Raw genomic sequence first — 26,088 nt, forward strand, 5'->3', positions numbered from 1 at the left:
TTGAATTCGGTCGATTTTATTCCGGTCCTTAACGATTATGCTTTCGAAGGCAGGATTTTTAGGGCTTAATTAGAGAATCTCTCTTTCCAACCAACTCCCGTAACCTTCCTCACACGTGTTAAATCAATACGACGTGACCCACATGGGCGACTGCTTTGTTTATGCGATGTAATCAACAATTTTACTGCAGCCCGGTGCGATGTTATATAGGTTAGAAAGGTTGTTGAATGCCACCCATAACTTTACTTTCCGCCTTTACTAATTAGCCATCGCCTTTTGGCTCTGGTACTGTTGCTGCAGCTTCTGCAGGTTCGCCCGATACTTATCCTGCTTCTGCTCTAGCTGGCTAATGTTTTCCGCACAGCGCTTTAGCTCCTTCGAGATGTACTCGATACGCTTGCCCACATTCTGTTTGCTTTCCTCGAGATCTTGTTTCACCAGTACCGGACCGTACAGCTTGTACACCTGCAAATAGGAAAAGAAGGCACTCGTGTTCGATAAGAGCTCAGTCTGAACGCGTATCTGTGATGGCAATTTTACCGTATTGGTTGGCTTCAGCATTTGCAACTCTTCCAGAATGCTTTTGTTCTCGAAAAACTGCCCATCGAGCTGTTGCTGCGTTTGTACGAGCTTCGAGTATTCTATAAAAGGAAACGAAATGCGTTGGTTAACCACCTGGCCACCCGGCTTCACCTTTCTACCGCAACAAACCGGTACCTTTTATTGAATCTTGAAAGTTTTTCAACTCTGCTTCCAGTTTACGTTGGACGACAGCGACTTCCTTGTCCATTTTTATGTGTAATTTAAATCGCTTGGACCAGACGGAGGAAGCAGCGAGCAAAATTCGACTTGTGCGCGAACCAAGATTCTTTTTTGTTTTCGTTTCGACAGATCGTCCACGAGATGTTTGACAGTTCGCCTGGCTAACCAAGGTGTATACAACAAGGTGTCTCGCTCCCGGGGGTTTCGCTCACACTTTCGCCCTATAGTGAGAAGAAAACTAAAGAACAATTGAAAATGCTTTCAGTGTTTTGTTAATATGATTTTGGATGAATAAAGAAGGGAAAATGGTTTTAATTGACAAAATTGGGTGATTTAAGATGTAAAGCTAAATTTCATGTAAATTTGGCTATCAGGATGATACTTGGTAGTCTCTTCCAGCCAACCCAATAAAGAGGGATTTACAGAATATGTCCTAATCATTATGGAAAACGCGAAAAACGTTGTCTTTTTGAATCCAAAGCAATATGAAATATTGTGAAAAGAAATGGATTTCCCAAGTTCTAGACACACACACACACACACACACACTATCACACGAGATCAACTCACTCACTGAAATGGTTGGCCGTGTGTGCGCCTCTCACACAGTAGCCGTTAGATAACAGACGTTGGATGCGCTCGTTGGAAGTGGCTAGACACACGCGCCAGAGTCATTTTATGCCATGAAGGTATCGGACGTATTTTCGCGGTAGCTAAGCAATTACGGGTTTTGTGACAGGAATTGCAACACATTTTACTCGTGTGATACCGCAGAAAGCGGATGTGCTCTTTCTAGTGGTGCTCGCTTTAAATGCAAAATCTACTTGAGCCGCGTGCGGTGCGTGTTTTAAGTTATGCCTGCACTAGCTCCGTTACAATGTTACATCTTCTAGAGTGCAAAAGGATGAAGATGTGATTAATGCTTCAAGCAAAACGGCTCAATATACTGCCCGCCCGACGATAAGCAACAGCGCACGTGTGCTGTGAAGGAAGGATGATGTGTGGTGGTGTTATGGGCATGGAAAATGCATAAGTTCTACCGGCTCTCTCGTGTGCTCGCGTTTGTGTCACCTTCGCTGAAGTGATTGTGTAATCCAAAATGTGTGACTTTCGGTAACCGCAAAAGCGTCCCTATTAGTAGGAGAGCAGAACATTCAAGACGTCTAACAGACGGTGGCTCGCATATCGAAGCATGAGGAATCCCGAAATGGCATCGATTTTCCAACTTTGTGCAATATACCGGAAGAGGGTCGAAAGGGTCGAACGGATCTTTTTTGTTTGCTTTCCCCCCTCAGTAGTGGGCCACTGCTTTCGTTTTAGGTCGTGTGTTTATGCGGCCCCAGACGGATTGATTGAAACCGTGATACCGATCAGAAAACATCATCGTCAGCTGGGCGGGTGGCTCCAAAGGTCTGGTGGAAAAAGTTCCATGCTCCAATCTTCCTTCTCCGTCAGCCAACGCTCTAGCTTCAAGGAGAGGATTAGCTGAGATGTTGAAATAACATTTTGCAGGACCTGGGGACCTGCAAGGGGACCAGCAATCGGTGCGGAAGGTGTGAAATTATAAAATCATTCGAGATTCTTGCTTTAGCTTGCAGTTTATGAGCACTCGTTTAGATGCAAAACATGCGGCATTACTTTGTTGCATTGAATTGCCGGTCGCCATGATAGTAGGCTGGAAGATAGAGGATGATTGTTTATTTCTCGAATAACGTTTGCAGTTTTGTTGCAAATCAAAGTAGGCTATTTTTCGCATCGGTTCTGGCGCTCACTAAACGAAAGCCCTAAATGAGCAAAAATGGAAGGGTAGAAGGAACCGGGAAGTTTACCGGAAAAGAACATTCTTTGCCTCCTCCTGCTTCCCGCTGTTGGTTGAGATGGATTGTTCTAGCACTTTTGCCCTGAACGCCATCCCACACCACGACAATTCTCCTTTGCGTGTATGCGGTCCCTCTCCAGTGGAAAACTCTCCCCCGGTTAGAACTCGGTTTGCGTATAGTTGTGTGTGAAATCATCAGTAGCCAATGTTAGTATGAGTATGTGAGGAAAAAAGTACACAGAGAGACAGAGTGGACGAGAGGGATGCGGGGAAATGCATTTTCCCGACCCCCGTTATTACATAACAGCTGATCTCGTGCATAACACTCGATACACTCGCTCACACTCGCTTGCCGGCTTTCCATCTCTCTCGCTTTCTCTGCGCTTTTCGCAACCTGAACACACGCTCATCTCGATCTCTCTCTCTTTTTCCACTCCATACACACACATACACACAGAAGCACACACGTTCTTGAGAGAGAGCACGTTGACTTTTCCGGCATAACAGAGGATAGGGAAAAGGGATGGGAGATAAGTTTTCCACCATCGTAGTCGCCCTGGTGGTGGTGGTGGTGCTAGTGACTTTTCATATGGTCAATGTTTTCCTCAACCATAGCAGCGCCAGTGCCGGAGAAAATGCGTTTATTGTCATTCGGTGTGTTACCGTTACCGTGCGGAAAGGCTTGTTCCCGTTGCATTGCAAGGTGTTGTGTGCATGGTTTCCTAGTGCAAATACAGTGTCTTCTAGCTCCCTCGGGGTTTTCAGCAACCACACAAATCAGCCCTTTTTTCCCCATCAGGTTGGGAAACAGGAAATGTATCGATTGCGAACATCGACTAACCTTACCTTTTGCACCCGGACGCACCCGGTTCCAATCCGTATTCTGGGAAAAGTCGCAAAGCTCGGATGTCAAGGAAATAATGGCTTAATTTATCCACTGGCGTGTTAAACGAGCGTAAGAAAGACGGCACAAAGAACGTACCGAAGACAGACGGCGAGGTTGCACCTTAACATTTCGCAACACTCACTCACACGGCACGGCAAATGCGTTCCGTCATGCCATGCCCACAGCACAATGCAACTCTTGGCTGCCAAACTTTTGCATTTCGGGAGAGTGCATTTCGGGAAGCGAAAATTCGGGGCTGCTGGGAGGAGGAAACGGGTGGGCACACATTTTTGGCAATCCAATCCACACCGACCGATCCATTGTAATGGCCCGACCGCGATCAGGGAAGGGAACGGCGAGCATTCGCGATCCGAGCGTTTACGGCTCGACGTCAAGAATGTGTTTTCCCCATGGTTTTCGTCGCGAGAAAGCATCAAGTAAACAAAGTGGCTGACAAGCGAATCCGATCAACCGAAAAATATTTGCCGTTTTTTTTTTCAAAAATCTTCCGCTCAACTTGCGAAGCACGTGAGTTTACCCTACCGACGACCTGCCGTCATCATCATTATCATCCTCATCCGTCGTTTTTCGTCGCCGGGTGGCTCTCACACGGATGATTATGCAACGCGAGACACATACACAGATGCACGTACGGGGTAGCTTCAGGGGTGGACAGAATGTCGTGGCAGGCGGCGCATCACCGTTATCGACGGCTTAAGACTATTTGTACCTCTCGGCTCCTCGGCGGGAGTTTGTTAGCCACACAGAGATAGCGACATTTTAAGATATGTATTTCTAGACCGGTGCCCGAGAGCGCTTGCCTCTTTCCGCCGAAGCACGCGGCGAACGCGATCGACACGCTGTGAGACACGCTGACGTTTGGGATCCCGCGTGTGTGAGATGAGTCGTGTCTTAGTAGCCGTAGAAGTAGCAGCATCGTGTGACCGGGTACCGACGAGGAGTAGCGAAGAAAGGAAAGATCCCTTATGAAACTACAAATAGAATCATCGCCTGTGAACGTGTGTGGAAATAGAGGCGAGTTCTTGGGCGGCGCGAGGAAAGTGACGAAAACCTTCAATGGCGAATTCACCAAGGATTTCAAGTGACTGAGCAGGGAATGTATGGATGAGTGAGCGAGTGCGCGAGTGAAAAGAGGAGGATACACACAGCAAAGCCGCTGCCTACTTAGATAATCAGTGCAGGCGTGATTCGGTTCGCGAATTTGATGGAGAAGTATGGGGTTTAAGTTTGGCACTGACGGCTTCCTAGTGAACAGTGACAGCAATTCTTGAACAGAACCTAGCGGAAAGTGTTAATGATGTGTTCTGGATATATGTCTTGATGATTTCTGATTTATTGTGCATTATCGCTGTGTTTTCGCATCTTAATTTTTGCAGAGTTACAGCTAGAGTTTGCGTGTATGTGTGTGTGTGAAAGTTAACCTGATAGTAGTCTAGAATTTAGCCTGGAGTGTCCCATCGAACCAACTCGAAAGCCCACATTTAAAGCCGTGTGGAAACAGCAACAAAAAACAGTGTATTATCCTCCAGTCCAGACCCCACCGACGAGACATCGAGCCCTCCTTACCAACGACGTTTGAATGGTGCTATCCGAACGCGATCGTAACACCCGCACAGCTCCTTTAAGATAGCACCAAATTATCAGAACAGTGCCAGCTGGAACTGGGCGATCCATCGGAGCCAAGAAGAGGTTGGTGAGCAGCTGGGAAGAAACGAAACGAAGTCCACCAGCACCATCTTCATCGGGAAATCCTTCTCTCGATGGCGAAGGGCGCAAAAAGGAAGACCAAATGGGTGTCCTTGTCGCTGGCCAACGCAAACACAAAGACCTCCAATGCGGCCGGCTCGGATAGTGAACAGGCGTTGCCCCATCAGACGCAAAACTATGGTGAAGGTGAGTATGGCGGAGAATATGATCGTGAGACCTGGGGGAGGTTACCGCAAAGATCAACCGCATGGTTCGGATGAGCAATGTGTCTGTGCCTGTCTTTCGGTGCGTAAGAATGTCGCCGTGCCATGTCTTCCAGAAATAACACGCTGCACCATTTTTTTTTTGTATGTGTAGTTTTGTCTCGAGAGCCGTTTGTACATCACATGGTGTCACGGCGGCAATTGCGCGACAGCTTTACCGAAACAGCTAGCGACAGAAGTCAGCGGCTCTTAATAAGCTGACGTAAGGGAAGACTATCTTGCGAATAGTCGATTATGCATTAAAGAAGATTGGCGACATAAATAGCTTAAGTATGTTTGATAGGATCTTGCAACATTCGCTATTAAAAATGGACTTTACTTTATTGTAAAATAAGAGAAAATATTTAAGAAAGCTCCATGATGCGATTTACGGAACACTGTTAAAAGAAATCCATAAACTCTCCGACCCAGCCTGGAGATGAACAAACAAAAACCCAAAGAGGCGAAGTCTGGACTTCTTGCTGGCTGTCTTGCTTGTACGGTTGCATCTTCTTCGCCACACCGGCTTCCTTCAGTGGTTTGTTTGTGCAGCTAATTATCTGCAGCATTTAAAATGCCGTTTGGTACCAGCACTCGGGTCGGCTAAACCCCAGCACCTAGTTCGATTTTTATGCACCGAGCTCATTATGATACACTTTCTAATCAGACCAGGTAGCTGAAATAGTAGTTGAAACGAAGGTCGTGACGGTAGGTAGGTCCCAGACGTAAAGAAGCATGGAATCGCACCTGATTTCGGGACTGCAGAAGAAGCGTTCAACAGGCTACGGTTGTTGAGCCATCGATGATAAGATATGGTACTTGAGCCAGGGGGAGAAGCGACATATGGGCCTTGGCCGCGGTAGATTTCTCACTTCCCATCGATGGTGCGCGGTGAGGCTCTTGCACTGACGTATTTATCCATCATGGACGGCCACTTCCTCGTGCAAGAGTCTGATCTTCTTCTTTTATCCGGTAGAAGAAGCAACCGGACCGTTTTTGTGCATATCAGTGTATGAGCGTTATGCTTATCTGAAACGAAGAAAAGTAAGTCAACTGTACTGACTTCCTTAGCGAGATAGGCAACAACTAGGTAGGCAAATCAAGCTGTGCTTTTGATTAAATAAATACCAGGCCTCTTCATTTTTTATTTGGCTTCACATGGTGCACCGGAACGTGTTGGTTGCTTCACATTACCAAACTGTTACATCAGCAGATGAGCTTCTTCTGCTGTTTGTTTGTTTGCTTATTAATTCTGCTTTCAGAGTTTTCCGTATCTTGTACAAGTTCAATTTGATGAGTTCTAAGGGTAAGGACTCAGAGGAACAACATCGAAATCGAGGGCCATTGCGTCCCGGTTTGGTCCTACTAATTACTTCGCATCTACCGTTCCGTTCCATCTCGCTTACATAAGTGGCCGTGTTTGCTGCGATGTGGGTCAGGTGTGTCCCGTGATTGTGAAGTCTTGTCTAGTTCTTTTTCCTTCGGTTGGGTACCTTATTGCGCTACTATTTCTGTCCCACAGGACAGACTTGCACAGACACACATTAAACAAATCTGGTGGCGCTTTTCGGGCCGGTGTTTTTTGCAATCGATTGGAAGATTTTTGAACGGTAGCCAACCATAGGATGGACAGTACTCCACAACAAATTGCATTTGCCGTGACTGTGGAAAGGCTGGTTTAACGCTATTCATTTGTATGTTGATAGTGAGCAGCAGCGTTTGATGTAATTTTAGCATTGATGAATGCGAATTTTAGTTATATTACTTGGAGATTTCCGGACCTTCCGTTCTGTGTACGCAGAACTCTCGGTCTCGTTCTTCCATTTTTGGCTTTTTGTGACTTGATTTTACCTGTTGCTGGATAGTCAGTCCTGCGCAAGGGAGAGGTGGTCTGGATGGGATTTGAACCCCGGTAAATAACGGACTAGCCGTATTACTCTGGCTCTTGAGTGGCTTTGAGAGTCGTGACTCAGAATTCGATACCCTTTTTTGTTGTCATCATCTTCATTCGCTCGCAACTATGCTATGCATCGAACGGGCCCAAAATGGACCTTATACTGCAAAGTTTGGAGTCCCCGTGCTCTAGAACGCCCTTCATCAGATCTTGTCGTGTCGTCGAGTGCACACGCGCATTAGCATTATGTAAAATTGGCAAATGTGCCCGCACGGCAAGATCTTCGAGCATTTGAACTGCACGGCTTTAAAAATATGTTTACACTGGTGTACGCTAAAATATCGTACCATCGAAAAGTAACCAAAATGTGGCCAAAAAAACAGATAGAGAAAGAGCTTACGTCTCACGATCGCAAAAACAAACGCGCTTGCAAATCACTATGGGCGAAGGGTACTGCGCTATCCTTACCGCGATGGTGTCACATGATGCTGTTTCGCTTCCTTCGAACACAGAACGAGAAACCGTCGTCAATAGTAACCCCAGCAGCAACTACACACCAGGCGCTTCCTCGATGAAGCAGCAGCAGCAGTAACAGCATCAGCAAGCCATGCCAACCAAGCACAAGCAGTGAATTGCAATTTCGAAACAGTGCGCGCGCGGGTATGATGAGTTTCGTTTTCGACTCGCACCGTATCGGGTGAGCAAGTTTCGAGGGTGTTGTTGAAAAGAAAAGCGAATGAGTGAAGAATTGGGAACGCGTCGAACAAAACATATACACTATTTTTGGTGACGCAAGGACTGCGGGAACCACATAACGTAGCGGCGCGTGACACATCCGTGGTGAACCGCCATTCGATACTTCGAACATTGGGCCGATCGAAACGATAGCAAAAATCGGGTAACATCGCCATTTTGTTTATTTTTTCTTTAACAAACGGCATAACAACGTTAAAAATAGCGTACATTTAAAGTCGCTTCACGTTGCCAAATTTGTACAATTTGTCTATGTTCACAGTGGTAGCAACGAGGCACACTCGAGGATTGCTAGCGACTGCTCTCGCTATGTGCTTGTCACTTGCCAGCTCTTTCCAATATGCAGACATTCCGATGGTACTTTTCCTAAGCTTTCTTGTTGGATTATTCTGCTTGCAGGATACCGCAACAAAATGCTCAACGGTAGCAGTTTAGCTTCAAAACCTAGCAAAGATTTGACAGCTAGAGCTGATGCAGTAGTAGTAGAGCACGTCGTAAATGAACGCACACAACAGGAACACCAGAGTGGTAATCGAACCGATACCAGTACCGGTAGCGATTGTGTAGCGGGATCGGAGCGACGCCCTGCTGGTAGCTACCACAGACGTCGGCCACCTCCATATAACACGCGAACCAATTGGAGTGGAGGAGTTTCCACAGGATCTGGTAATGGTCGAAATCATTACCATCGAAACGGTTACTACGGAAACGGCGGTAACGGGCACTACGGCACGGGGAAAAGGTCTCACTACGATAACTACACCAGGCGACAGCAAACTACGGCCAGCAGAACGACCTCCGGAGAAGGAGGAGAGACAGGAGGAACTACAATTAACGACGGTAAGTAGTTCAAGTCCGGTTGAGCCGCGACAAGAATTGTGTCAACTAAAGTTTTCTTTTGCTTCGTCATTCAGACGAGTACACCCGTATAACAACCCCGCGACAGGATGTACTGTTCAAGAAGGGATATCTCTCCCGTCCGAAGCCTTCTGTCGCGACTGCCAGTACGTCAAACACCGGTTCCAGCTCACTAGCCGGTACCACAAGCGAGGGTAGCGATGGAGGAAACGGTGGCAGTAACAGCATTTCCACGACCGAATCCATAACATCGGAGTATGGTGGATCGTATGCGGCAGATGGCAGCCAGCTGTTAGACTATTCCTTCCCGTGTATTCCGTGCGGGTACTTTACCGAGAATGGCGTACTGGTGATGAATGGTAACATCCGCTTTTTTATAATCACCGTCATTAGAGCCGATATGACGCTAACGTTTCATTCCCATTGACAGGTTTTGCGGTAGATAACAATGGCTTTTCGTACTTTAACGGTGGCCAGACGTACATCTATCCACCGAACTACAACAACTGCCAACAGTCACCGACGGCGACCACGACAACCACAGGGGACCAAACGACGGATTCGAATATGCTCTACGCAAACGATGACACAAATGACGAAACTAATGCGAATGAATCGACCGATATAGACGGTTCCACGGCGGACCATTCGACACCCGTCATAGATACCGAATCAGTGCCAGTATATAACGAAACCGGCGGTGACACCGCTGGCAATGGTCAATTTTTCTCGAACGATGGCCTTTCCTCGATGGAACAAGTTCCCCTGTGCGAAGTGGTTCCGGAGCAGGTCATTCCGAACGGTTCCGATCAGCTGGTCGGAGAACTAGTGCCTGGTGACGCGGAAAATGAAACGGCGGCTTCCACCTGCGTGCAGGACTTCTCGGAGAATGGTTATTTCCCATACACAAATGGGTATGATTTTGCACAGTTCTACAACTCGCTCTGCTATCCTGGCTGGTTGATGGATCAGCAGTACCGCTTGTATGATGACGCTGGTGAGTGTTGACTTCCAAGGAACGAGGGAAAGTACTATCCTCACTAACTTGTTTTCCAATTTTCTAGGTCTTCCATTATACTGCGGCTCAGAGTACGCTATGACAAATGAAGAGACCTATGGACATCAGTCGAGCTTTAAGAAGCGTAAAAAGCGATTCCGCATGTTTGAAGAGGTACGGTATACCCTAACCATTATTGTATTTTAGTACTACAACAGCTGATGCCTATTTTTCTTTAAAGATGCCATCCGTAAATGGCAACTCCTTTGACTTTGGAGATACTACATCCATTACGGTGGTAAGTAAACTACTGCATCGTAAGTAGTATATAAATATTGTAACATTGTGTTAACTACCTTTCCCAGGACGAATCCAACACTACTGGTAGCGGTGATGCTACCGAATGCGTGCCAGAAAACCTTCCTTCTAACGATGTGTGTCGTCAGTCGTATCAACTGAATGCTGAAGTTCAAGAGTTTCAACCTAACGCAGCAGCGATCATCCCAAATCCCAGCACCACTAAAGCTAGCAATGTCCGTGAAACTGCTGACAACATGAATAATAACGCCAAGAGCCACACTCTGGCGAAAAATCGGCATCAAGCAGCACCAAAACTTCCAAAATCTTCGTCCAATACAATGTCTGCCGGAGTTGTTGCTCAAACTGCAGACAATGCGCCAAACGTAGGTCCAGTGGCAGCTAGTGCAAAGCCCACAACAAGCAAAGCTAACCGGAAGAAGGACCTTATCGAATCCACGCTAGCCTTTGCCGCCCAGAACATTGATCTCACGCGTCCGAAAGTGGCCGCTTCGCAGGCACAGTCACACGATAGCGAACTGTTCTGGACGACCATCGATCGAAATGGCCGAAAGAAGCGAATTGCATCGGTTCCGGACCAGGAACCGGCCACTGCCATTGAAACGGAGAAGGAATCTTCTAGAGAAGAAAGAACGAACGAGAAGTCAACGGTTGGAGATACGCAACGGTTGGATGTAACGTTGCAGCGAACGGAGGCACCGACCGTGTTAGATAACCAGCCATTGCCCGTCCCGAACGACGTTGGCACGGATTATAGTGGTAAAAAGGAGCCACAAACAAAGAATAAGAAAAAGACAAATAAGCACAAAAGACAACAACAGCTGCGCAAGTCGGTGGGTAACTTTAATAAGCAGCCGCTGGAAGGATTTCAGCTGATCGAACCTGAGTTTACCTCGTCTGGGGCTGGCCATCGTCGGGGCAGGAGCAGTGATAAGGCTGGACGTGTTGAACCGGCAGCTCAGAAAGCTCTCAGTGCAGTTGTGGAGAGCGTCCAGGACAGCAGCAACAAAGAGACATCTTTTACGGTGAACTTGGAGCAAAGCGCATGTCAGGTCGCAGAAGAGCAACCAGAAATTATGGCCGAGAAAATGAATTGTGATAAATCAAGCAATGGCGGGTCTTCGCAAGTTCTGCCTTCGGAGCACGACATTGAGGTTGAAAAGGTTCAAGAGGAGGTTGTTGCTCCACAAATGGTGCCACCACTGGCCTCTACTTCTGCGTTGGGAGAAGAAACTAATCTTAATGAGACTGAGACTGAAAATCATCGCCAGCAACAATTGACGACGTTGACAGTCGTCGAGGAAGCACAAACCGAAGAAGAACCGGAAGCTAAAGCCGCGGAAGGACAAGATGAAACAGTCATTGAAAAGACAAATGAGGTGGAAAATGATATCAAACAGGTTGTACAGACTGGAACTGTGTTAGAAAATGGTGATCTGGAGCAAGTTGGGAGAAAACAGGATTCAATGGAGCTTGTTTCTACACCGACAGATCAAGAATCAAGTATGGAAGAGAACCCTGTGTTTGCCCACAATGAAATGGAAGTAAATGAGGTTTTACCGCCTGTAATCGAGGAGAAGCAGATAGCGAACGTGCAACTGTCCGTCGATACGCATGCGTTTGTTGCTGCTGCTAAGCAGCTCGCAATCAGCCCCATCAGTCTCAACAGCCCGACATTGCCAGCACTCGAAGAGGATGAAGCGGAAGACCACGTGGATGGGGCGGATGATGGCATCGGATCGGAAGGGGACGACATGCGCACCAAACGGGGCAGTATGTCGGGAGCCGGCTATACGGAAAGCATTGACTCGGGTCTGCAGAGTCCTGCGCCGTGTGGTGGAGTAGCCTCCCCAGAAACCTCTTCCATGGTCAGCTCGATCGAAAGCCAACCAGCCAATGACTTGCCGGGAGTTAATTCCACCCAGTCTGCCTTGTCCCAAGTGGTAGGCACATGGCTCATGAGCAAACTGCAAGTGCACGAACCGGAGGAGGTATTTATCTTGCCAAGCAACCCACTGCTGATCCAGCGTCTCGAGCGGTTCCATCAACTTCAGCGACGAGAGCGTCGCGAGCGACTTCGTGGAGCTGTATCGTCTGAGTCTGAGGGAGAAGACGAGGAGTACGATCTCGAAGATGAGGATGATGAGGACGCGGACAGTGACTACATGAGTGACGGCCAGGGTAGAATCGACCGTACCCAGTCCGATGACGCAACTAGCTCAAATCCTGGTTCGCCCCTCAACTCTACGCAACAGCAGGGTGCTGGTTTGGTGCAGAAAACTCACCTTGAGGACGCACCAACTGGGTCACAGCTTGCAAACGAGAGCCAACGACCTGCGGTACAGCACAGTGATAGTGGCAATATTGGAGCAAGCGTACATCGCGCAGCTGATTCGAAACGCTGCGTAATCATGTAGGGACTCGCGTAGAGCTAACGAGCTTCATCTTCATCTTATAAATATTCTACATCATAATCTGAGCAGCCAACCCTTCGAAACTCACACGCGGCCGCACGCAAACAGACACATACAGAAACATATACGCCGCTCATTGCCTTTTCCTTCATGCTGAGATATTTCGTAAGAAGAGTTGATAAGATTTTCATAATCACACAAGTTAGGTTGTTAAAGACGCGGCACTCCCGCACACAGGGACAGTTTGGAAAAGACACAGCAGCAAATGTTCCTACAACGAACACGCGGTCACCGTATCACCGCTGCCGTCGTCTTTTTCGTAGATTCAATATAACAATACTGTTCGTGGAGGCGCACGTGTTGCGAACGGTTGATATATTATGCATAAATTAGTATATACTATGGCACACTCGTACTATAATCGTACCGTTGCGTTAACGATAAAAAGCCTGCTAATTGTTGATACAGCAAAAAAGAGAAGAAAAAAACGTTGAAAAAACGAAGCTCTATTCGTTAATAAGGCACACCCGGAGGTCTGCGTCCAACACGCGGCGAGCTAATGGTTTCGTTTCGATTGTTTTCTGCATTCACTAGAGGTTTTGCTTTTTCTGTTCTGTCTTGTTTTCTAGAGGAATGACTCCTTGCTGCCCCCTCGCTCGCTTACACTCGATTACTCGCATTGTTTGAATGCACATTGTTGAACGTAATTCTTATTAGAGATATAATGATTAACAGTAAAGAAACCACTAGCTGCATAGCCCGGCAGAAGTAAGCAATTTATGAACGCTGCAGTTGCAGAAGTAAATTTAACAAAAAAATGGACAAACCAAAAAATGGCCAGAAAAGAACGAATAAAATGAGACAAAAACTACACCGCATGGCTGTGTTGAAGTTGAACCACGATGACAGTTACTTTACTGCTTTAAACATTTTTGGTCAGATGATGGCATTTGAGGCTCTCCTATCCTCTGTTATCTCTGATATCATCCTAAATGTCCTCTATCCTAAGCCACCAATACAGACAGTGAGATATGCTCATAAGTGCTAGTGGCCATCACAGCTGAGGTTGACGAACCTGGCACTATACAGAATAATTTTGGTTCCAGTGCTTACTTAGTCTTTACTTTACTTTAGTTGGCAGTTCTTAGTCACGTTCAAGAAGCACGTCCTAAGAAAGATTTTTAATCCCGCATGCTATGTGTGATGCTATGGACAATGAAGGAGCCACCAGAGCGATGAGTTCTAGGACCAACATATTGTACAACGAGGTCAATAAGATTCGCTCGCCATGAGAATAACACCAAACGATTCAACTCGTAAAATCGTTTTTGGCCGTCCGTACACAGGAGTACCCAATCGTGAGTCATTTAAAGAACTTCTGCAGTAGGCCAGCCAAGTGCGTTAGCGCCGATTAAGTAAGTATGTTACCAATGATCATAAATGTTGTCTTCTTGAGGTTAACGGTGCACAATGCACCCTTCAAACATTGAACTTTGAGTCCGTGCTGACTCTGATCGTAAAACCGTGTCAACACATCGCGACCACTTGCATCTAAAATTACTAACCTCATAAATCACGAAAAGCACTCTGCGCAACATCTCCCTTCTCCCATCTGTGGCTGCCGCTATCCTATCCTTGACCTATAATGCAGCACTGCCTACTTCTGCCTCTACTTCTGTTTCGTCATCGGCCTTAAAGGTTATCCTCGGACGAAGTAGGGAGTTTTCCTCGTCTGGGGCTGGCCAGGAGAAGGAAGGTCACAAAAATCTGAGATCACCACCATCAACGCAAAGCAAAATAAACATCACCAGCTGTGATATAAAGAACAGCGGTGCATATAATCGTACGGTTTTGTGTAGTTTGGTGTATGATAAAAATAACTCCGCTCGGACCATATTGGCAGCCGATCTTTTGGCGCTTCTGTCTCAAGTCCACCGTCGTGCTTCGCTTTGCTGAATTTAATGTTTGGCAAGGTGTTTTATTTTTATTTCGATCGCAGGAGTAACTAAATACACGTACACTATAGTGAAGATGTGCTCACGGGTGTTTGTGTGTGTGTGTGTGTGTGTGAACAATCTTAGCAACCATTGAATGAGAAAGGGACAACAAACTTTCATGAAAAATCATGCTCGCGTGAGGTGGACAAGCAAATTGACCAGTGTGTTGGTCCGGCTCTCGCCTTAGTGGGGGAGGCGTTGTGTTCAGCGTTCTTTAGTCAAGGCATCGAAAATTTGGCCAGTCCGAGCTGGGGTGTAGCGTGCTGCAAAAGCGATCTCCGAGATTGCGTCAACATTGTTGTTGGGGTGTGATAGCAAAGTGATCCTATTCATTCCACCGACCGTACAAAGTGCTTCGAATACGAAAAATGGAAGGCGGTTTCAGAAGCATCATGCATCTGAGCTATCGTGATTATCGTGCGATACCGGAGGAACTGCGTGGCACAGGCAGGGACCAGATCGACGAGATCTATCTCAAAGAAAACCTCATCCACTCGCTCCCGGATTGGTTCTTCGTGGAGATGGCGCATTTGCGCTTCTTGTGTCTTGCGGGCAATATGATCGAGTCTCTGCCGACCCAGATCGGTCGGCTGGAGTGTCTGGAAACGCTTGACCTGTCCGAGAATGCGCTCCATCGCTTACCCCACACGGTTGGACGGTTGAAGAGGCTAACGAAGCTGTTGCTAAATGGAAATTACATCCATCAACTGTCTGCGGGTAGGTGGTACATACCAACGTACCACATCATTACGTCATGTTAATGTTTTACTTTGTTTCAGAAATTGGCCAACTGCACAAACTCGAGGTGCTAGAAATTCGCAAAAACCGTCTAACAAACATTCCCGTCCAACTGTCACAGTGTGCCGCGCTGGAGGATCTTCTGATGGACGATAATCCCGGTTTGGTGTCCATCCCAACGCGTCTTTTTAATCTTCCCGCGCTGACGTACGTGTCCGCCGAGCGGTGCAACTTGTTTCAGCTACCGTTCACCATCAACACCTCTACACTGTGCTTCGTTCTGCTGTTCAGCGGCAACCACAGCCTAACGCACTGTCCGGTTGCGCTGGAACGTTTCGCCCAACCGGACTACGATGCAATGGCGGACAAGATGAAGCGTATTAAAAATCCACCCTGCTATCGTCAGATCCATTGTAATGCTGTGCCATATCTGCTCAACTTACCATCCGAGCTAGTGCAACTGTGCAACCGGGAAAGGTCCGGTACTGTTCCGCACTCACTGTTCGAGATAGCGTTACGGGCATCATCGCGATCTAGGCTAACGCGGTGGGATCATCTGGAAAAGTTCGGTTTACCACAATGCCTCATGAATCGGCTTATCTATGGAGCAGTGGCCTGCTGCAGTAGTGTTCCTTGTGGAAAGGAAATATTCTCCGAAGCTGTTTTGGCGCTTGTTAAGAGGTAAGTTTTTCCATTCTGCTTAGAAATTGTGAACATATCGATTGTCTATTAAAGTCTATTATCGAACGCACGTGCTCGCCACCTTGCACTTTGTACAGTTTATTTTGGGCACCATGCGCCTCCATCGACTTTCACTGTGGTCATATACATACACTACCATTCGTCCACACGATAGCAGTTTTGCAACCATATCTCTCTCTACATTCCACAGAACTAGCTTCTGAATTCAACTGTAAATATTGAATGCAGTGTAGTTAATTATAATAACCACAGATGTTAAGAGTTGCGTTTGGAGTTTTCTGCACTGTAATCCCTTATCGTAAAAGGCCTTTTTGGCAAAAGGCCCGTGCACTTTAACAATCTTATCATTGTTGTCATATCTTTCACATTGATTGCAGCAGGAGGGTAATTGAGTTTAAATTGGTTGTAATCGCAATTTTTGTTTTATTTTTATTTTACTTCTAGGAAAGAATATGCGCGAAACGTTGTGTTGAGCGTTTTGTTTTGCTCGAAGCTTTGTGCGGACCGATGGTTCCAGTATAACTGTGATGCGTACGAGGAGCTCTCGTGGAAAATTCCAAACTAATGGCAGCAGTACCGCACCAGCTCATTCACAACGGCTTTACAGACGGGACTACAATTAAGAATATTGCGAAGTGAAAGAGATTATATTACTGAAGAGTCACAAATGGCGATCTTTGCATCAACCTCGCTTACCTCACTGTGGATGGCAATCACACCATCCTCAGCATTGGCTCGGATAGAAATCGATGCAAACCCGTTCGGTTCCACAATCACCTGCAGACCAGTGCAGTTTTCACCCTCACGGGCCCCGGAAATGACGTCACAGTAGATACCGGCCGGCAATCCCGTCTGCAAGATCACATTCATGTCCACGGGTTCGAGGTTGAACGCTACGAATCCGACATTTCCACGGGCAAACGCGATCTGGTTGTTACCATTGTCCCACCAATGCATCAACGGCGTTCCCCAGGCAAGATTACGGAAGTGGATCATGCTATACATCTGACGCCATCGGTGCTCACACACCCAACCGCCGCCGCACGTCTTGTCCGGGTTAATGATGGGCGAGAGTAGATTGCCCTGCGCATCGGCCGGTGGACCCTGATCGAAGCTGGTGAAATCGAACGAACTCATAATGCGCAGCTGGCCAAAAGGATAGGCTGCAGCAAAGGCGGTAGCCATTTTGTACGGCTTTGGTTGTTTGTACGTGAGGATTCCATCATGGCCGCGCTGGTTATCGTGATTATCTACGAACACGAACGCATCGCGAGTAGAAAGCAGACCCCAGGATTCGCCAAAGTTGGACAACCAACGGAGAGCGTCATTTCCACCGAATGCTCGGCCCAGATAGTGCGAGAACATAAACTCTGTGACCGTGCCGAGATGTATGTACTCGTACTTTCGGACCGCTTCGTGGCTACCCATATCGATAACCTCCTGGGCGAGGAAAGCTCTCGAGCCGGGGGCAAATCCGTACGCGGTGTTGAGGTTATTGAGTCGTCCGAAGATCACCTCCAGATCTGCGGGCCACATGTGCTTGGCGGCATCCACACGGAACCCGGCTACTCCGAGCTCAATCAGATGGTTCAGGAAATCGACGATACGATCACGAACCCACGGTACACCTTGGTTGAGATCATGCAGTCCTACAAGTTCACAGTTACGGATCTCGATCGCGTTGTTCCAATCGTTGATCGCACACGGTTGGTTGAAATCGGGCCATCCGAAAGGCACTGCCGGGAATTGACGATCGGAGGGAATGGCCGTGGACCCACCAGTACCAATAGCCGGTTCGACGGGCTGCGTTGCTCCCATGTGGTTAATGATGATGTCCACGTAGAGACGCACACCAGCCGCATTGCAGCGTCGGGACATGTCGGCAAACGCAGCCTCCGAACCAGAGCGGGTCTCTAGCTTGAAGGAAATGGGCTGATAACGTTCCCACCACGGTCGGTTCCCATCGGCCTGCCGAACCACGATATTCTCACTAACTGGGGATAGCTGCACACCTCCATAGCCTTTCGGTCCCAGGAAACGTTCACATTCATCCGCAATATCGCTCCATTTCCATTCGAACAGATGCACAATGGTGCTGTGACCGCGGACAAAGTGTGGATCATGCTGACCAGCTACCGGACCACCGGTAAACGCGACCGCCAACACCAGGAACACTACCAAACGCACAGAATCGTTCATTTTTCTAGCAGGCAAGCTTAACGACACCCGATTTCGGGAGACTGGACCACCACGTAGAAGGCCTGTCCGTTTTATAGCTTGTGCATAGACACAACAATCAATGACAAAGCAATGTGTCGGAGTCAATTATTTTATCGACGCACGGTACACGATACGGGTGCTACTGATAAGTTCGATTGTTGGTGCAGCTTGTTCGGAAGCAAGGCTTTCATCAGTTGAGATTAGCTATCTAGCTTTTCTAGTGCGTTACAAGGGGTGTGAATGAAGAGCTAAGCTTGCGCTTCTGTAACTAAATTTAGACCAAAAGGGCATGTTTCTCAATATACCATATTGTTGTATATGACATCTATCTAAATAATCAATCATTCCCTACGGAAGAAGCAGAGGCTTGTTCTTCTTCTTCCTTGGCACTACAACCTCGAAGGGTCTCGGCCTGCCATTTCTGGGTTTCTGTGACTTAATTTTACTCGTAGTAGTAAAGTAGTCAGCCTTACGTACTGGGAGGCGGTCTAGATGGGATTTGAACCCCGGCCCTGCCGTGTGAAGACCGGCGCCGCTGTCGCTTCGCCCTCCGGACCGCCCCAAGCAGAGCCAGCCTTCGCTAAATTGATCGGCGGTTTATGCAGAGACAGCGGCTAATGGCGTACAAGGCCTGAACAGCTACCGTCTGCTATTCAACGGTCAACGGTCGGGATAAACCGTTTGAAATCAACAGCTAGTGTCCAAAGGCGGTTGAAGCGAGCGACAGTACGCGCGTGTGGTATTAGTCTGAATGTTCTAATTTGTTGATAAACGAGTCATTTTGTTTTTAAAGTACTAGATTATAATTCGTATATTATGCTTGTGTGTGTTTTGTGCATAAATCATATCACATACTACAAGACATAACGTTTTTTTTGTTACTTCCAGAAAAGAATATGCGCAAAACATTGTGTTTAGCGCTTTTTCGTTGTTGTTCGAAACTTTGTGCGGACCGATGGTTCCAGTATAACTGTGATGCGTACGAAGAGCAGCAGTACAGCACCATCTCATTCACAACAGCTTTACAGACGGGACTACAATTAAGAGTATAAGGGTGAGAAAGGCATTAAATTACTGAAGAGCCTCTAATGGCGATCGTTACACCGGCACTTACCTCACTGTGGATGGCAATCACACCATCCTCAGCATTGGCTCGGATAGAAATCGATGCAAACCCGTTCGGTTCCACAATCACCTGCAGACCAGTGCAGCTTTCACCCTCACGGGCCCCGGAAATGACGTCACAGTAGATACCGGCCGGCAATCCCGTCTGCAGGATCACATTCATGTCCACGGGTTCGAGGTTGAACGCTACGAATCCGACATTTCCACGGGCAAACGCGATCTGGTTGTTACCATTGTCCCACCAATGCATCAACGGCGTTCCCCAGGCAAGATTACGGAAGTGGATCATGCTATACATCTGACGCCATCGGTGCTCACACACCCAACCGCCGCCGCACGTCTTGTCCGGATTAATGATGGGCGAGAGAAGATTTCCCTGCGCATCGGCCGGTGGACCCTGATCGAAGCTGGTGAAATCGAACGAACTCATAATGCGCAGCTGGCCAAAAGGATAGGCTGCAGCAAAGGCGGTAGCCATTTTGTACGGCTTTGGTTGTTTGTACGTGAGGATTCCATCATGGCCGCGCTGGTTATCGTGATTATCTACGAACACGAACGCATCGCGAGTAGAAAGCAGACCCCAGGATTCGCCAAAGTTGGACAACCAACGGAGAGCGTCATTTCCACCGAATGCTCGGCCCAGATAGTGCGAGAACATAAACTCTGTGACCGTGCCGAGATGTATGTACTCGTACTTTCGGACCGCTTCGTGGCTACCCATATCGATAACCTCCTGGGCGAGGAAAGCTCTCGAGCCGGGGGCAAATCCGTACGCGGTGTTGAGGTTATTGAGTCGTCCGAAGATCACCTCCAGATCTGCGGGCCACATGTGCTTGGCGGCATCCACACGGAACCCGGCTACTCCGAGCTCAATCAGATGGTTCAGGAAATCGACGATACGATCACGAACCCACGGTACACCTTGGTTGAGATCATGCAGTCCTACAAGTTCACAGTTACGGATCTCGATCGCGTTGTTCCAATCGTTGATCGCACACGGTTGGTTGAAATCGGGCCATCCGAAAGGCACTGCCGGGAATTGACGATCGGAGGGAATGGCCGTGGACCCACCAGTACCAATAGCCGGTTCGACGGGCTGCGTTGCTCCCATGTGGTTAATGATGATGTCCACGTAGAGACGCACACCAGCCGCATTGCAGCGTCTGGACATGTCGGCAAACGCAGCTTCCGAACCAGAGCGGGTCTCTAGCTTGAAGGAAATGGGCTGATAACGTTCCCACCATGGTCGGTTCCCGTTCGCTTGCCGAATCACGATATTTTCGTTCACTGGAGATAGCTGCACACCTCCATAGCCTTTCGGTCCCAGGAAACGTTCACATTCATCCGCAATATCGCTCCATTTCCATTCGAACAGATGCACAATGGTGCTGTGACCGCGGACAAAGTGTGGATCATGCTGACCAGCTACCGGACTACCGGTAAACGCGACCGCCAACACCAGGAACACTACCAAACGCGCAGAATCGTTCATTTTTCTAGCAGGCAAGTTTAACGACACCCGATTTCGGGGGACTGGACCACCACGTAGAAGGCCCGTCCATTTTATAGCTGCGCATGGACAAATCAGTTGATAGCCTAGCAATGTTTTGGAGTCGATTGTTTTATCGACGAACATTACACGATACGGGTGCCACAGATAAGGTTGCTTGTTCGAATGTTGGATGGTGGAGCTTGTTCGACAGGAAGACTTTCATCAGTGGAGATTAGTTATCTAGCTTTTCTAGTATGTTACAAGGGGTGTGAATGGAGCTCGCAGGACTGAAATACTTTAACTATATTCTGACAAAAGGTCCTTTTTATTTTTCCTGCTATGGTCAAGGGAAATGAAACCATTATCACTACAATCTATGCATTTGCCAAATTATATGTAGCAAGTGAAAAAGCATAGAACCTTAAATAGCTAAACGTAGCCAAAATCAACCGTAATTTTGAAGACCACCTACCAACCACTGTGCACGACGCCTTCTAGAACTTTAATTCGAGCAGTGTTCGAGCAGCTTCAAATACAAACAATCACACCACCGACTGGCAACACTGCTCACTTACTTGACATTTGCACACCCAAGCCGAATGGTGGAGGAGTCGCAGCAAATCCGTGTTGCATTTTCAGCAAAAAGTACACGTCATTTTATCGATTTTTCAACCCCAGCACGGTGGTAATTGCATTCCAGTAAGTGGCCAGCCATCATGGTGTTGCAAAAGTCGTTGCGCGCTAACGCGGACAGCGAGAAAGAAAACAAAACGACCGCAGCGTCTGTTGCGGTTAGCAGCGGCGGCAGCGGCAGTGGTGGCAGCAATACACATGCGGGAGACGGCAGCACTGCCGCCGGGGGTTCCAAACAAACGAAAGAAAAAGCTTCCGACACCCAGATCGTTGGGCCGGATGGCGTTAGCTCGAGTGCGGCCGGATCACCGGATGCTAGTGGTGGAGAGGTAAAGATGATGCAAACGGTGACGATTGTGACGAAATACGTAAAATGCCTGTTTGTTTTTGTAGGCTAACAAAGATGAGCTGGTTATTGGCGAGGAGTACATGGTTCAGCGACAGGATGGTTCGTGGCATCCGGCACAATTGATTCAATCACGTCAAAACCCTTGCGATCCGAAGCAGCTAGAGTACTACATTCACTACGAAGGGCTTAACCGGCGGCTAGACCAGTGGGTGACGCGAGATCGAATATCTAGCGATGGCATTCCGGGCGGCAGTCCAACCGGTGCCGGTGGCGATCGTCCCTCTAGTGTATCTATTCCATCAAATGCGTCGGGCGATGGTACCTCGGCTAGGAAAAGTCCTCTCGGATCGACCACAGCCAACGCCAAAGATCGATTTTATGGGTTGAAACCGGGATCGAAGGAAGCCGGTTCGTTAATAAGCAGTGGTGCGGACTACATCGGTTCCAGCCTTGATGGGACGGACACGGATCGCAAGATAACGCGCAACCAAAAGCGCCGTCACGATGAGATAAACCACGTACAGAAAACGTACGCCGATATGGACCCAACAACAGCTGCACTGGAAAAGGAGCACGAAGCGATCACGAAGGTGAAGTACATCGATAAACTGCGCATTGGCAAGTACGAAATCGACACTTGGTACTTTTCACCGTATCCGGAGGAATACGGCAAGGTTGGCACGATGTACGTGTGCGAGTACTGCCTACGATACATGCGGTTGGCCAAAACCCTAAAGGAACACAAAGCCGTCTGTACCAGACGGCAGCCACCGGGGAATGAGATCTACCGGAAGGGAACATTGTCCATCTTCGAAATCGACGGTAAAGACCACCGGTTCTATTGCCAAACGCTTTGTCTGATGGCAAAACTGTTCCTCGATCACAAAACGCTCTACTACGATGTGGATCCATTCTACTTTTACGTGCTGTGTGAAATCGATCGCGAAGGACAGCACATTGTCGGTTACTTTTCCAAGGAAAAGGAATCGCCCGAAGGAAACAATGTCGCCTGCATTCTCATACTACCACCCTACCAGCGAAAGGGCTACGGCAAGCTGCTGATCGCCTTCAGTTATGAACTATCGCGCCGTGAGGGCATTATTGGCAGCCCCGAGAAGCCACTGTCTGATCTCGGAAAGCTTAGCTATCGTAGCTATTGGGCGTACACGCTGCTGAAACTCATCAAGGACTACCGGACGACGACGATTAAAGAGTTGAGCGAACTGTCCGGAATCACGCCGGAAGACATCATCTACACGCTACAGTCGATGAATATGGTAAAGTATTGGAAGGGTCAGCACGTTATCTGCGTAACGGTGAAGCTGATCCAGGAGCATCTGCAGATGCCACAGTTTAAAAAGCCGAAGCTGATGGTAGATCCGGCGTACCTCAAGTGGACACCGCAGAAGCGCAATAATCCCGCAAAGCAGATAAAGAAAAATTAGATTTAGAAACACAAATGTCTATGACCCCGTTTAGCTGTGTGGAAATGCAACTTTGAATCGAGGTTCAAAGAGAAACAGTCGGATTTGAAAAGCACTGTTATTGTATTGACCTTTAGCATGTGTAAAAACCGTGTGCGAATGATGACAGCTGTCATGAGTGAGAGAGAGAAAGAGAGAGAGGGAAGAATAACACATTTCCATTCACTCCAGCCGGCAATAACATTTTCAGCAGCAGCAGGCGGCAGCAAACATTTTCCCCACGAAAAATTATTTTAAAAAGGAATTGAATGTCCATTAAAACCGCCTCTTTAGCCTTTTTTGTACGTAGTTTTGTAAAAAGTGGTAATCAACAGTACTTCAAGACACGCGCGATGGCAACACTTCAGGATGTAGTCGGAAAGCTAAATGAGTTCGCACCGGAAAATCTGGCGGAAAAATGGGACAATGTTGGTTTGCTTGTGGAACCGCGAAACAGCGGAAGGTAAGGGTCATCATCATCATGCTAAAACATATCGTAGTTCGCGCTGAGTCTAACCTGTTCGTCTCCCATTTAGTCCCATTACCAACATACTCTTGACGATCGATCTGACGGAAGCGGTGGTGAAGGAGGCTCAGGAAAAGAATGCCCAGATGATCATTTCCTACCATCCACCAATATTCGCCCCGCTTAAACGACTAACGCAAGCAGCGTGGAAGGAACGTATCGTTATCGATTGCATTCGGAACGATATTGCCATCTATTCGCCCCACACGAGCTGGGATAATGTGAGCAATGGCGTAAACGATTGGCTGGCGGCATCACTTCCCCACGCTAGCTCTCGACCGATTCTCGAAAACCCGATCAATGCGGCTTACGGAGCTGGCAGGCTGTGTGAAGTTAAGGGTGATCCCATCCCGGAACGGGATGCTGCCCAACTCATCACCAAGCACACACAGATGGACTGTGCCATGGTTAGCTTTGCACCGAGTGTGGCAGGAAATCGCACGATTCGGACGTATGCCGTTTGTGCTGGGTCGGGAGCGAGTGTGTTGAAAGGGGTAAAGGCTGATATGTACATTACGGGTGAAATGTCACACCACGAAGTACTGGAGGCAACGAGCAATGGGACGTGCGTGGTGTTGCTTGGCCATAGCAACTCGGAGCGTGGCTATTTGGCTGTTTTCAAAGACATTTTAAGCAAACGTCTGACGGACGGTGTGATGGTACACGTGTCCGAAAAGGATCGAGATCCAATGAAGCTGGTGTTGAATGAAACCTCGAGCTAAATGGGGCTACAAAATGTTTAACATGATGCAGGATGCATTGTAATAAAAAATTGCCTGCATTTCGCGGTTGCGGAGAAGAAAAAGAATTCAAACGCATCCATTATTTCGGAGCTTTCTATGAGCCTTATAACTTCTAACGCGCTATGATTGTAGTTGCATTTAATGTGAAATCGCAGAACGGACTAAATAAGTTACTAATAAAGTTAAACGACTTACGCGCACGTTCCATCTCCGCTGCTTTGGTTTACTGTCCTCCCGATACTATATGCTGCACCACGTCACGAAAAGTGGCAAAAATGCCACTCACAGCTGGTCGGTTCTCCTTGCTGTACATTTCCGGTTGATATTTTCCTGTCTCTACCAGGTAGCCCTTCATTCCAGTGCTCATCGCACCTAGACAATCGTCGTTAGGATCCTGCAAAAAAGATTCAAGAAGAAAAAAGTTAGGGCCGTGCGAACCTGCATCCTCTCTTGCACTCTCTTACATCGCCAATCATGACGCACTCTTCAACAGCAACTCCTTCCGGCAAGGCCGAGCGGAAAAAGTATTCATTTGGTTTTCCGATGCAAACAGCCGCCACGCCCGAACTATACTCGAGCCCTTTTACAAAACAACCGGGCCCGAGTGCGATACCGTCCTTGGCCTTGTAATACCGCCCTTCATGGATGGCCACTAGCTGAACATCCCTGTTCTGGCGCAGCACACGAAACGCTTCGTTCATATGCTCATAAATGAAACGTTCCGGTGCAAGGCCCACCACAACTGAATCCGTCGGGCGCGTGGGGTCGTTCGGCGGCATATCGGTGCGGGCATCATCCGTCAAGAGATAGTACGGATTGAGGTTGTTTTTGCGTACGTATTCGGCCGCGGCCGCTAAAGATCCGTAGATTTCTTCTCGCTCTAGCTCAAAACCTATTTTGCATAGCCTTGCGAACAGCGAGCCAACACTTTCCTTCGTTGTGTTGGTTACAAACTTTACCTTAACGCCATGTGCACGAAGTCTGCAAAGAGTTAGAAAAGGGTAGGTTAAACGAACAGAATTGAATATCAATCGAGAAACTGCTAGTTACATACCTTTTCAGCGCATCAACAGCTCCCTCAGTTGGTTGATGGTCGACATGCAGCGTTCCACTAAGATCAATTAATGCTAATTTTACGCTCGGATGTGACATATTACGCTTTATTACCGTAAAAACACTTGGAAAAGCGAGCGAACGAACAGACGACAGCGTTTGCATGGGAAACTAAATTCTTGGTAATGTTTTCATTTGAAATGGACTGTTTGTATGTTCCCGTACAGATTTGACAGTTGCATTTGACAACAGAGATACGGCAGGCTGGCAACACTGGCGTTGGATTTAAAAAATGGGCAAAAATAAAAAATGAAAGTTATTCTACTCAATAAATTGCTTGTTTATTACACACGATGATGCTCTGCACCCGAAATGA

General features: G+C 47.8%; 8 protein-coding genes across 23 annotated transcripts; 4 read left to right on the forward strand and 4 right to left on the reverse strand.

Moving 5' to 3' along the window:
* Positions 1-25,927, reverse strand: LOC118508113 (haloacid dehalogenase-like hydrolase domain-containing protein 2). 3 transcript variants are annotated; one of them, XR_004905739.1, is made up of 6 exons: positions 25,714-25,907; positions 25,124-25,640; positions 24,855-25,053; positions 718-1,000; positions 541-641; positions 1-465 (listed from the first exon to the last, which is right to left on the reverse strand). XR_004905739.1 is itself a non-coding variant. In XM_036047606.1 (3 exons), exons 1-3 carry the CDS (start codon positions 25,875-25,877, stop codon positions 24,883-24,885), a joined length of 852 nt encoding a protein of 283 aa, XP_035903499.1. In that variant the 5' UTR covers positions 25,878-25,927; the 3' UTR covers positions 24,781-24,882. The 3 variants fall into 3 exon arrangements, 1 of the variants encoding a protein (XP_035903499.1); XR_004905740.1 differs by lacking the exons at positions 1-465; positions 541-641; positions 718-1,000 and adding exons at positions 16,508-16,721; positions 19,443-21,161; XM_036047606.1 differs by lacking the exons at positions 1-465; positions 541-641; positions 718-1,000 and having other exon boundaries at positions 24,781-25,053; positions 25,714-25,927.
* On the reverse strand, positions 1-25,941 carry LOC118508114 (probable prefoldin subunit 6). Of its 4 annotated transcripts, XM_036047607.1 has the most exons (6): positions 25,714-25,941; positions 25,124-25,640; positions 24,855-25,053; positions 718-983; positions 541-641; positions 1-465 (listed from the first exon to the last, which is right to left on the reverse strand). In XM_036047607.1, the coding sequence occupies exons 4-6, from the start codon at positions 788-790 to the stop codon at positions 259-261; spliced, it is 381 nt and encodes a 126-aa protein (XP_035903500.1). In that variant the 5' UTR covers positions 791-983; positions 24,855-25,053; positions 25,124-25,640; positions 25,714-25,941; the 3' UTR covers positions 1-258. The 4 variants fall into 4 exon arrangements, with proteins under 4 accessions (XP_035903500.1, XP_035903502.1, XP_035903503.1 ...); XM_036047609.1 differs by lacking the exon at positions 25,714-25,941 and having other exon boundaries at positions 718-1,000; positions 25,124-25,395; XM_036047610.1 differs by lacking the exons at positions 24,855-25,053; positions 25,124-25,640; positions 25,714-25,941 and adding an exon at positions 14,237-14,471 and having other exon boundaries at positions 718-1,000.
* On the forward strand, positions 1,385-13,490 carry LOC118508103. Of its 10 annotated transcripts, none has more exons than XM_036047589.1 (8): positions 1,385-1,451; positions 4,865-5,381; positions 8,484-8,924; positions 8,999-9,301; positions 9,373-9,939; positions 10,007-10,113; positions 10,181-10,237; positions 10,305-13,490. In XM_036047589.1, the coding sequence occupies exons 2-8, from the start codon at positions 5,249-5,251 to the stop codon at positions 12,672-12,674; spliced, it is 3,978 nt and encodes a 1,325-aa protein (XP_035903482.1). In that variant the 5' UTR covers positions 1,385-1,451; positions 4,865-5,248; the 3' UTR covers positions 12,675-13,490. The 10 variants fall into 10 exon arrangements, with proteins under 10 accessions (XP_035903482.1, XP_035903480.1, XP_035903484.1 ...); XM_036047587.1 differs by having other exon boundaries at positions 1,430-1,600; XM_036047591.1 differs by lacking the exon at positions 1,385-1,451 and adding an exon at positions 1,454-1,471.
* LOC118508109 (leucine-rich repeat-containing protein 1-like) lies at positions 14,723-17,778 on the forward strand. The gene is made up of 3 exons (XM_036047603.1): positions 14,723-15,385; positions 15,448-16,087; positions 16,553-17,778. The coding sequence occupies exons 1-3, from the start codon at positions 15,037-15,039 to the stop codon at positions 16,671-16,673; spliced, it is 1,110 nt and encodes a 369-aa protein (XP_035903496.1). The 5' UTR covers positions 14,723-15,036; the 3' UTR covers positions 16,674-17,778.
* On the reverse strand, positions 16,502-18,397 carry LOC118508108 (alpha-amylase A-like). The gene is made up of 2 exons (XM_036047602.1): positions 16,805-18,397; positions 16,502-16,721 (listed from the first exon to the last, which is right to left on the reverse strand). Exons 1-2 carry the CDS (start codon positions 18,305-18,307, stop codon positions 16,710-16,712), a joined length of 1,515 nt encoding a protein of 504 aa, XP_035903495.1. The 5' UTR covers positions 18,308-18,397; the 3' UTR covers positions 16,502-16,709.
* On the reverse strand, positions 16,508-20,980 carry LOC118508106 (alpha-amylase A-like). 2 transcript variants are annotated; one of them, XM_036047600.1, is made up of 2 exons: positions 19,443-20,980; positions 16,508-16,721 (listed from the first exon to the last, which is right to left on the reverse strand). In XM_036047600.1, the coding sequence occupies exons 1-2, from the start codon at positions 20,943-20,945 to the stop codon at positions 16,710-16,712; spliced, it is 1,515 nt and encodes a 504-aa protein (XP_035903493.1). In that variant the 5' UTR covers positions 20,946-20,980; the 3' UTR covers positions 16,508-16,709. The 2 variants fall into 2 exon arrangements, with proteins under 2 accessions (XP_035903493.1, XP_035903492.1); XM_036047599.1 differs by lacking the exon at positions 16,508-16,721 and adding an exon at positions 19,108-19,362 and having other exon boundaries at positions 19,443-20,975.
* LOC118508107 (histone acetyltransferase KAT8-like) lies at positions 19,535-23,466 on the forward strand. The gene is made up of 2 exons (XM_036047601.1): positions 19,535-21,907; positions 21,972-23,466. Exons 1-2 carry the CDS (start codon positions 21,662-21,664, stop codon positions 23,370-23,372), a joined length of 1,647 nt encoding a protein of 548 aa, XP_035903494.1. The 5' UTR covers positions 19,535-21,661; the 3' UTR covers positions 23,373-23,466.
* LOC118508111 (NIF3-like protein 1) lies at positions 23,533-24,864 on the forward strand. Its single transcript, XM_036047605.1, has 2 exons — positions 23,533-23,853; positions 23,927-24,864. Exons 1-2 carry the CDS (start codon positions 23,660-23,662, stop codon positions 24,636-24,638), a joined length of 906 nt encoding a protein of 301 aa, XP_035903498.1. The 5' UTR covers positions 23,533-23,659; the 3' UTR covers positions 24,639-24,864.
* Positions 25,942-26,088: the final 147 nt, after the last annotated feature.

Source organism: Anopheles stephensi, chromosome 2 (genome assembly GCF_013141755.1).
Source record: "Anopheles stephensi strain Indian chromosome 2, UCI_ANSTEP_V1.0, whole genome shotgun sequence".
Classification (NCBI taxonomy): domain Eukaryota; kingdom Metazoa; phylum Arthropoda; class Insecta; order Diptera; family Culicidae; genus Anopheles; species Anopheles stephensi.

Excerpts from the sequence above, each read along its gene's own strand:
- LOC118508114 (XM_036047607.1), bottom strand. The coding sequence starts at position 790 with ATGGACAAGGAAGTCGCTGTCGTCCAACGTAAACTGGAAGCAGAGTTG. Across the intron at positions 642-717 it reads CTTTCAAGATTCAATAAAAG|AATACTCGAAGCTCGTACAA; the intron begins GTACCGGTTTGT and ends TTCCTTTTATAG. Across the intron at positions 466-540 it reads TGCTGAAGCCAACCAATACG|GTGTACAAGCTGTACGGTCC; the intron begins GTAAAATTGCCA and ends TCCTATTTGCAG.
- LOC118508103 (XM_036047589.1), top strand. The coding sequence starts at position 5,249 with ATGGCGAAGGGCGCAAAAAGGAAGACCAAATGGGTGTCCTTGTCGCTG. Across the intron at positions 8,925-8,998 it reads AGGAACTACAATTAACGACG|ACGAGTACACCCGTATAACA; the intron begins GTAAGTAGTTCA and ends TTCGTCATTCAG. Across the intron at positions 9,302-9,372 it reads TGGCGTACTGGTGATGAATG|GTTTTGCGGTAGATAACAAT; the intron begins GTAACATCCGCT and ends TCCCATTGACAG.
- LOC118508109 (XM_036047603.1), top strand. The coding sequence starts at position 15,037 with ATGGAAGGCGGTTTCAGAAGCATCATGCATCTGAGCTATCGTGATTAT. Across the intron at positions 15,386-15,447 it reads CATCCATCAACTGTCTGCGG|AAATTGGCCAACTGCACAAA; the intron begins GTAGGTGGTACA and ends ACTTTGTTTCAG. Across the intron at positions 16,088-16,552 it reads GTTTTGGCGCTTGTTAAGAG|GAAAGAATATGCGCGAAACG; the intron begins GTAAGTTTTTCC and ends TTTTACTTCTAG.
- LOC118508108 (XM_036047602.1), bottom strand. The coding sequence starts at position 18,307 with ATGAACGATTCTGTGCGTTTGGTAGTGTTCCTGGTGTTGGCGGTCGCG.
- LOC118508106 (XM_036047600.1), bottom strand. The coding sequence starts at position 20,945 with ATGAACGATTCTGCGCGTTTGGTAGTGTTCCTGGTGTTGGCGGTCGCG.
- LOC118508111 (XM_036047605.1), top strand. The coding sequence starts at position 23,660 with ATGTCCATTAAAACCGCCTCTTTAGCCTTTTTTGTACGTAGTTTTGTA. Across the intron at positions 23,854-23,926 it reads GAACCGCGAAACAGCGGAAG|TCCCATTACCAACATACTCT; the intron begins GTAAGGGTCATC and ends TCTCCCATTTAG.
- LOC118508107 (XM_036047601.1), top strand. The coding sequence starts at position 21,662 with ATGGTGTTGCAAAAGTCGTTGCGCGCTAACGCGGACAGCGAGAAAGAA. Across the intron at positions 21,908-21,971 it reads CGGATGCTAGTGGTGGAGAG|GCTAACAAAGATGAGCTGGT; the intron begins GTAAAGATGATG and ends TTGTTTTTGTAG.
- LOC118508113 (XM_036047606.1), bottom strand. The coding sequence starts at position 25,877 with ATGCAAACGCTGTCGTCTGTTCGTTCGCTCGCTTTTCCAAGTGTTTTT. Across the intron at positions 25,641-25,713 it reads GCTGTTGATGCGCTGAAAAG|ACTTCGTGCACATGGCGTTA; the intron begins GTATGTAACTAG and ends AACTCTTTGCAG. Across the intron at positions 25,054-25,123 it reads AGTGCGTCATGATTGGCGAT|GATCCTAACGACGATTGTCT; the intron begins GTAAGAGAGTGC and ends TCTTTTTTGCAG.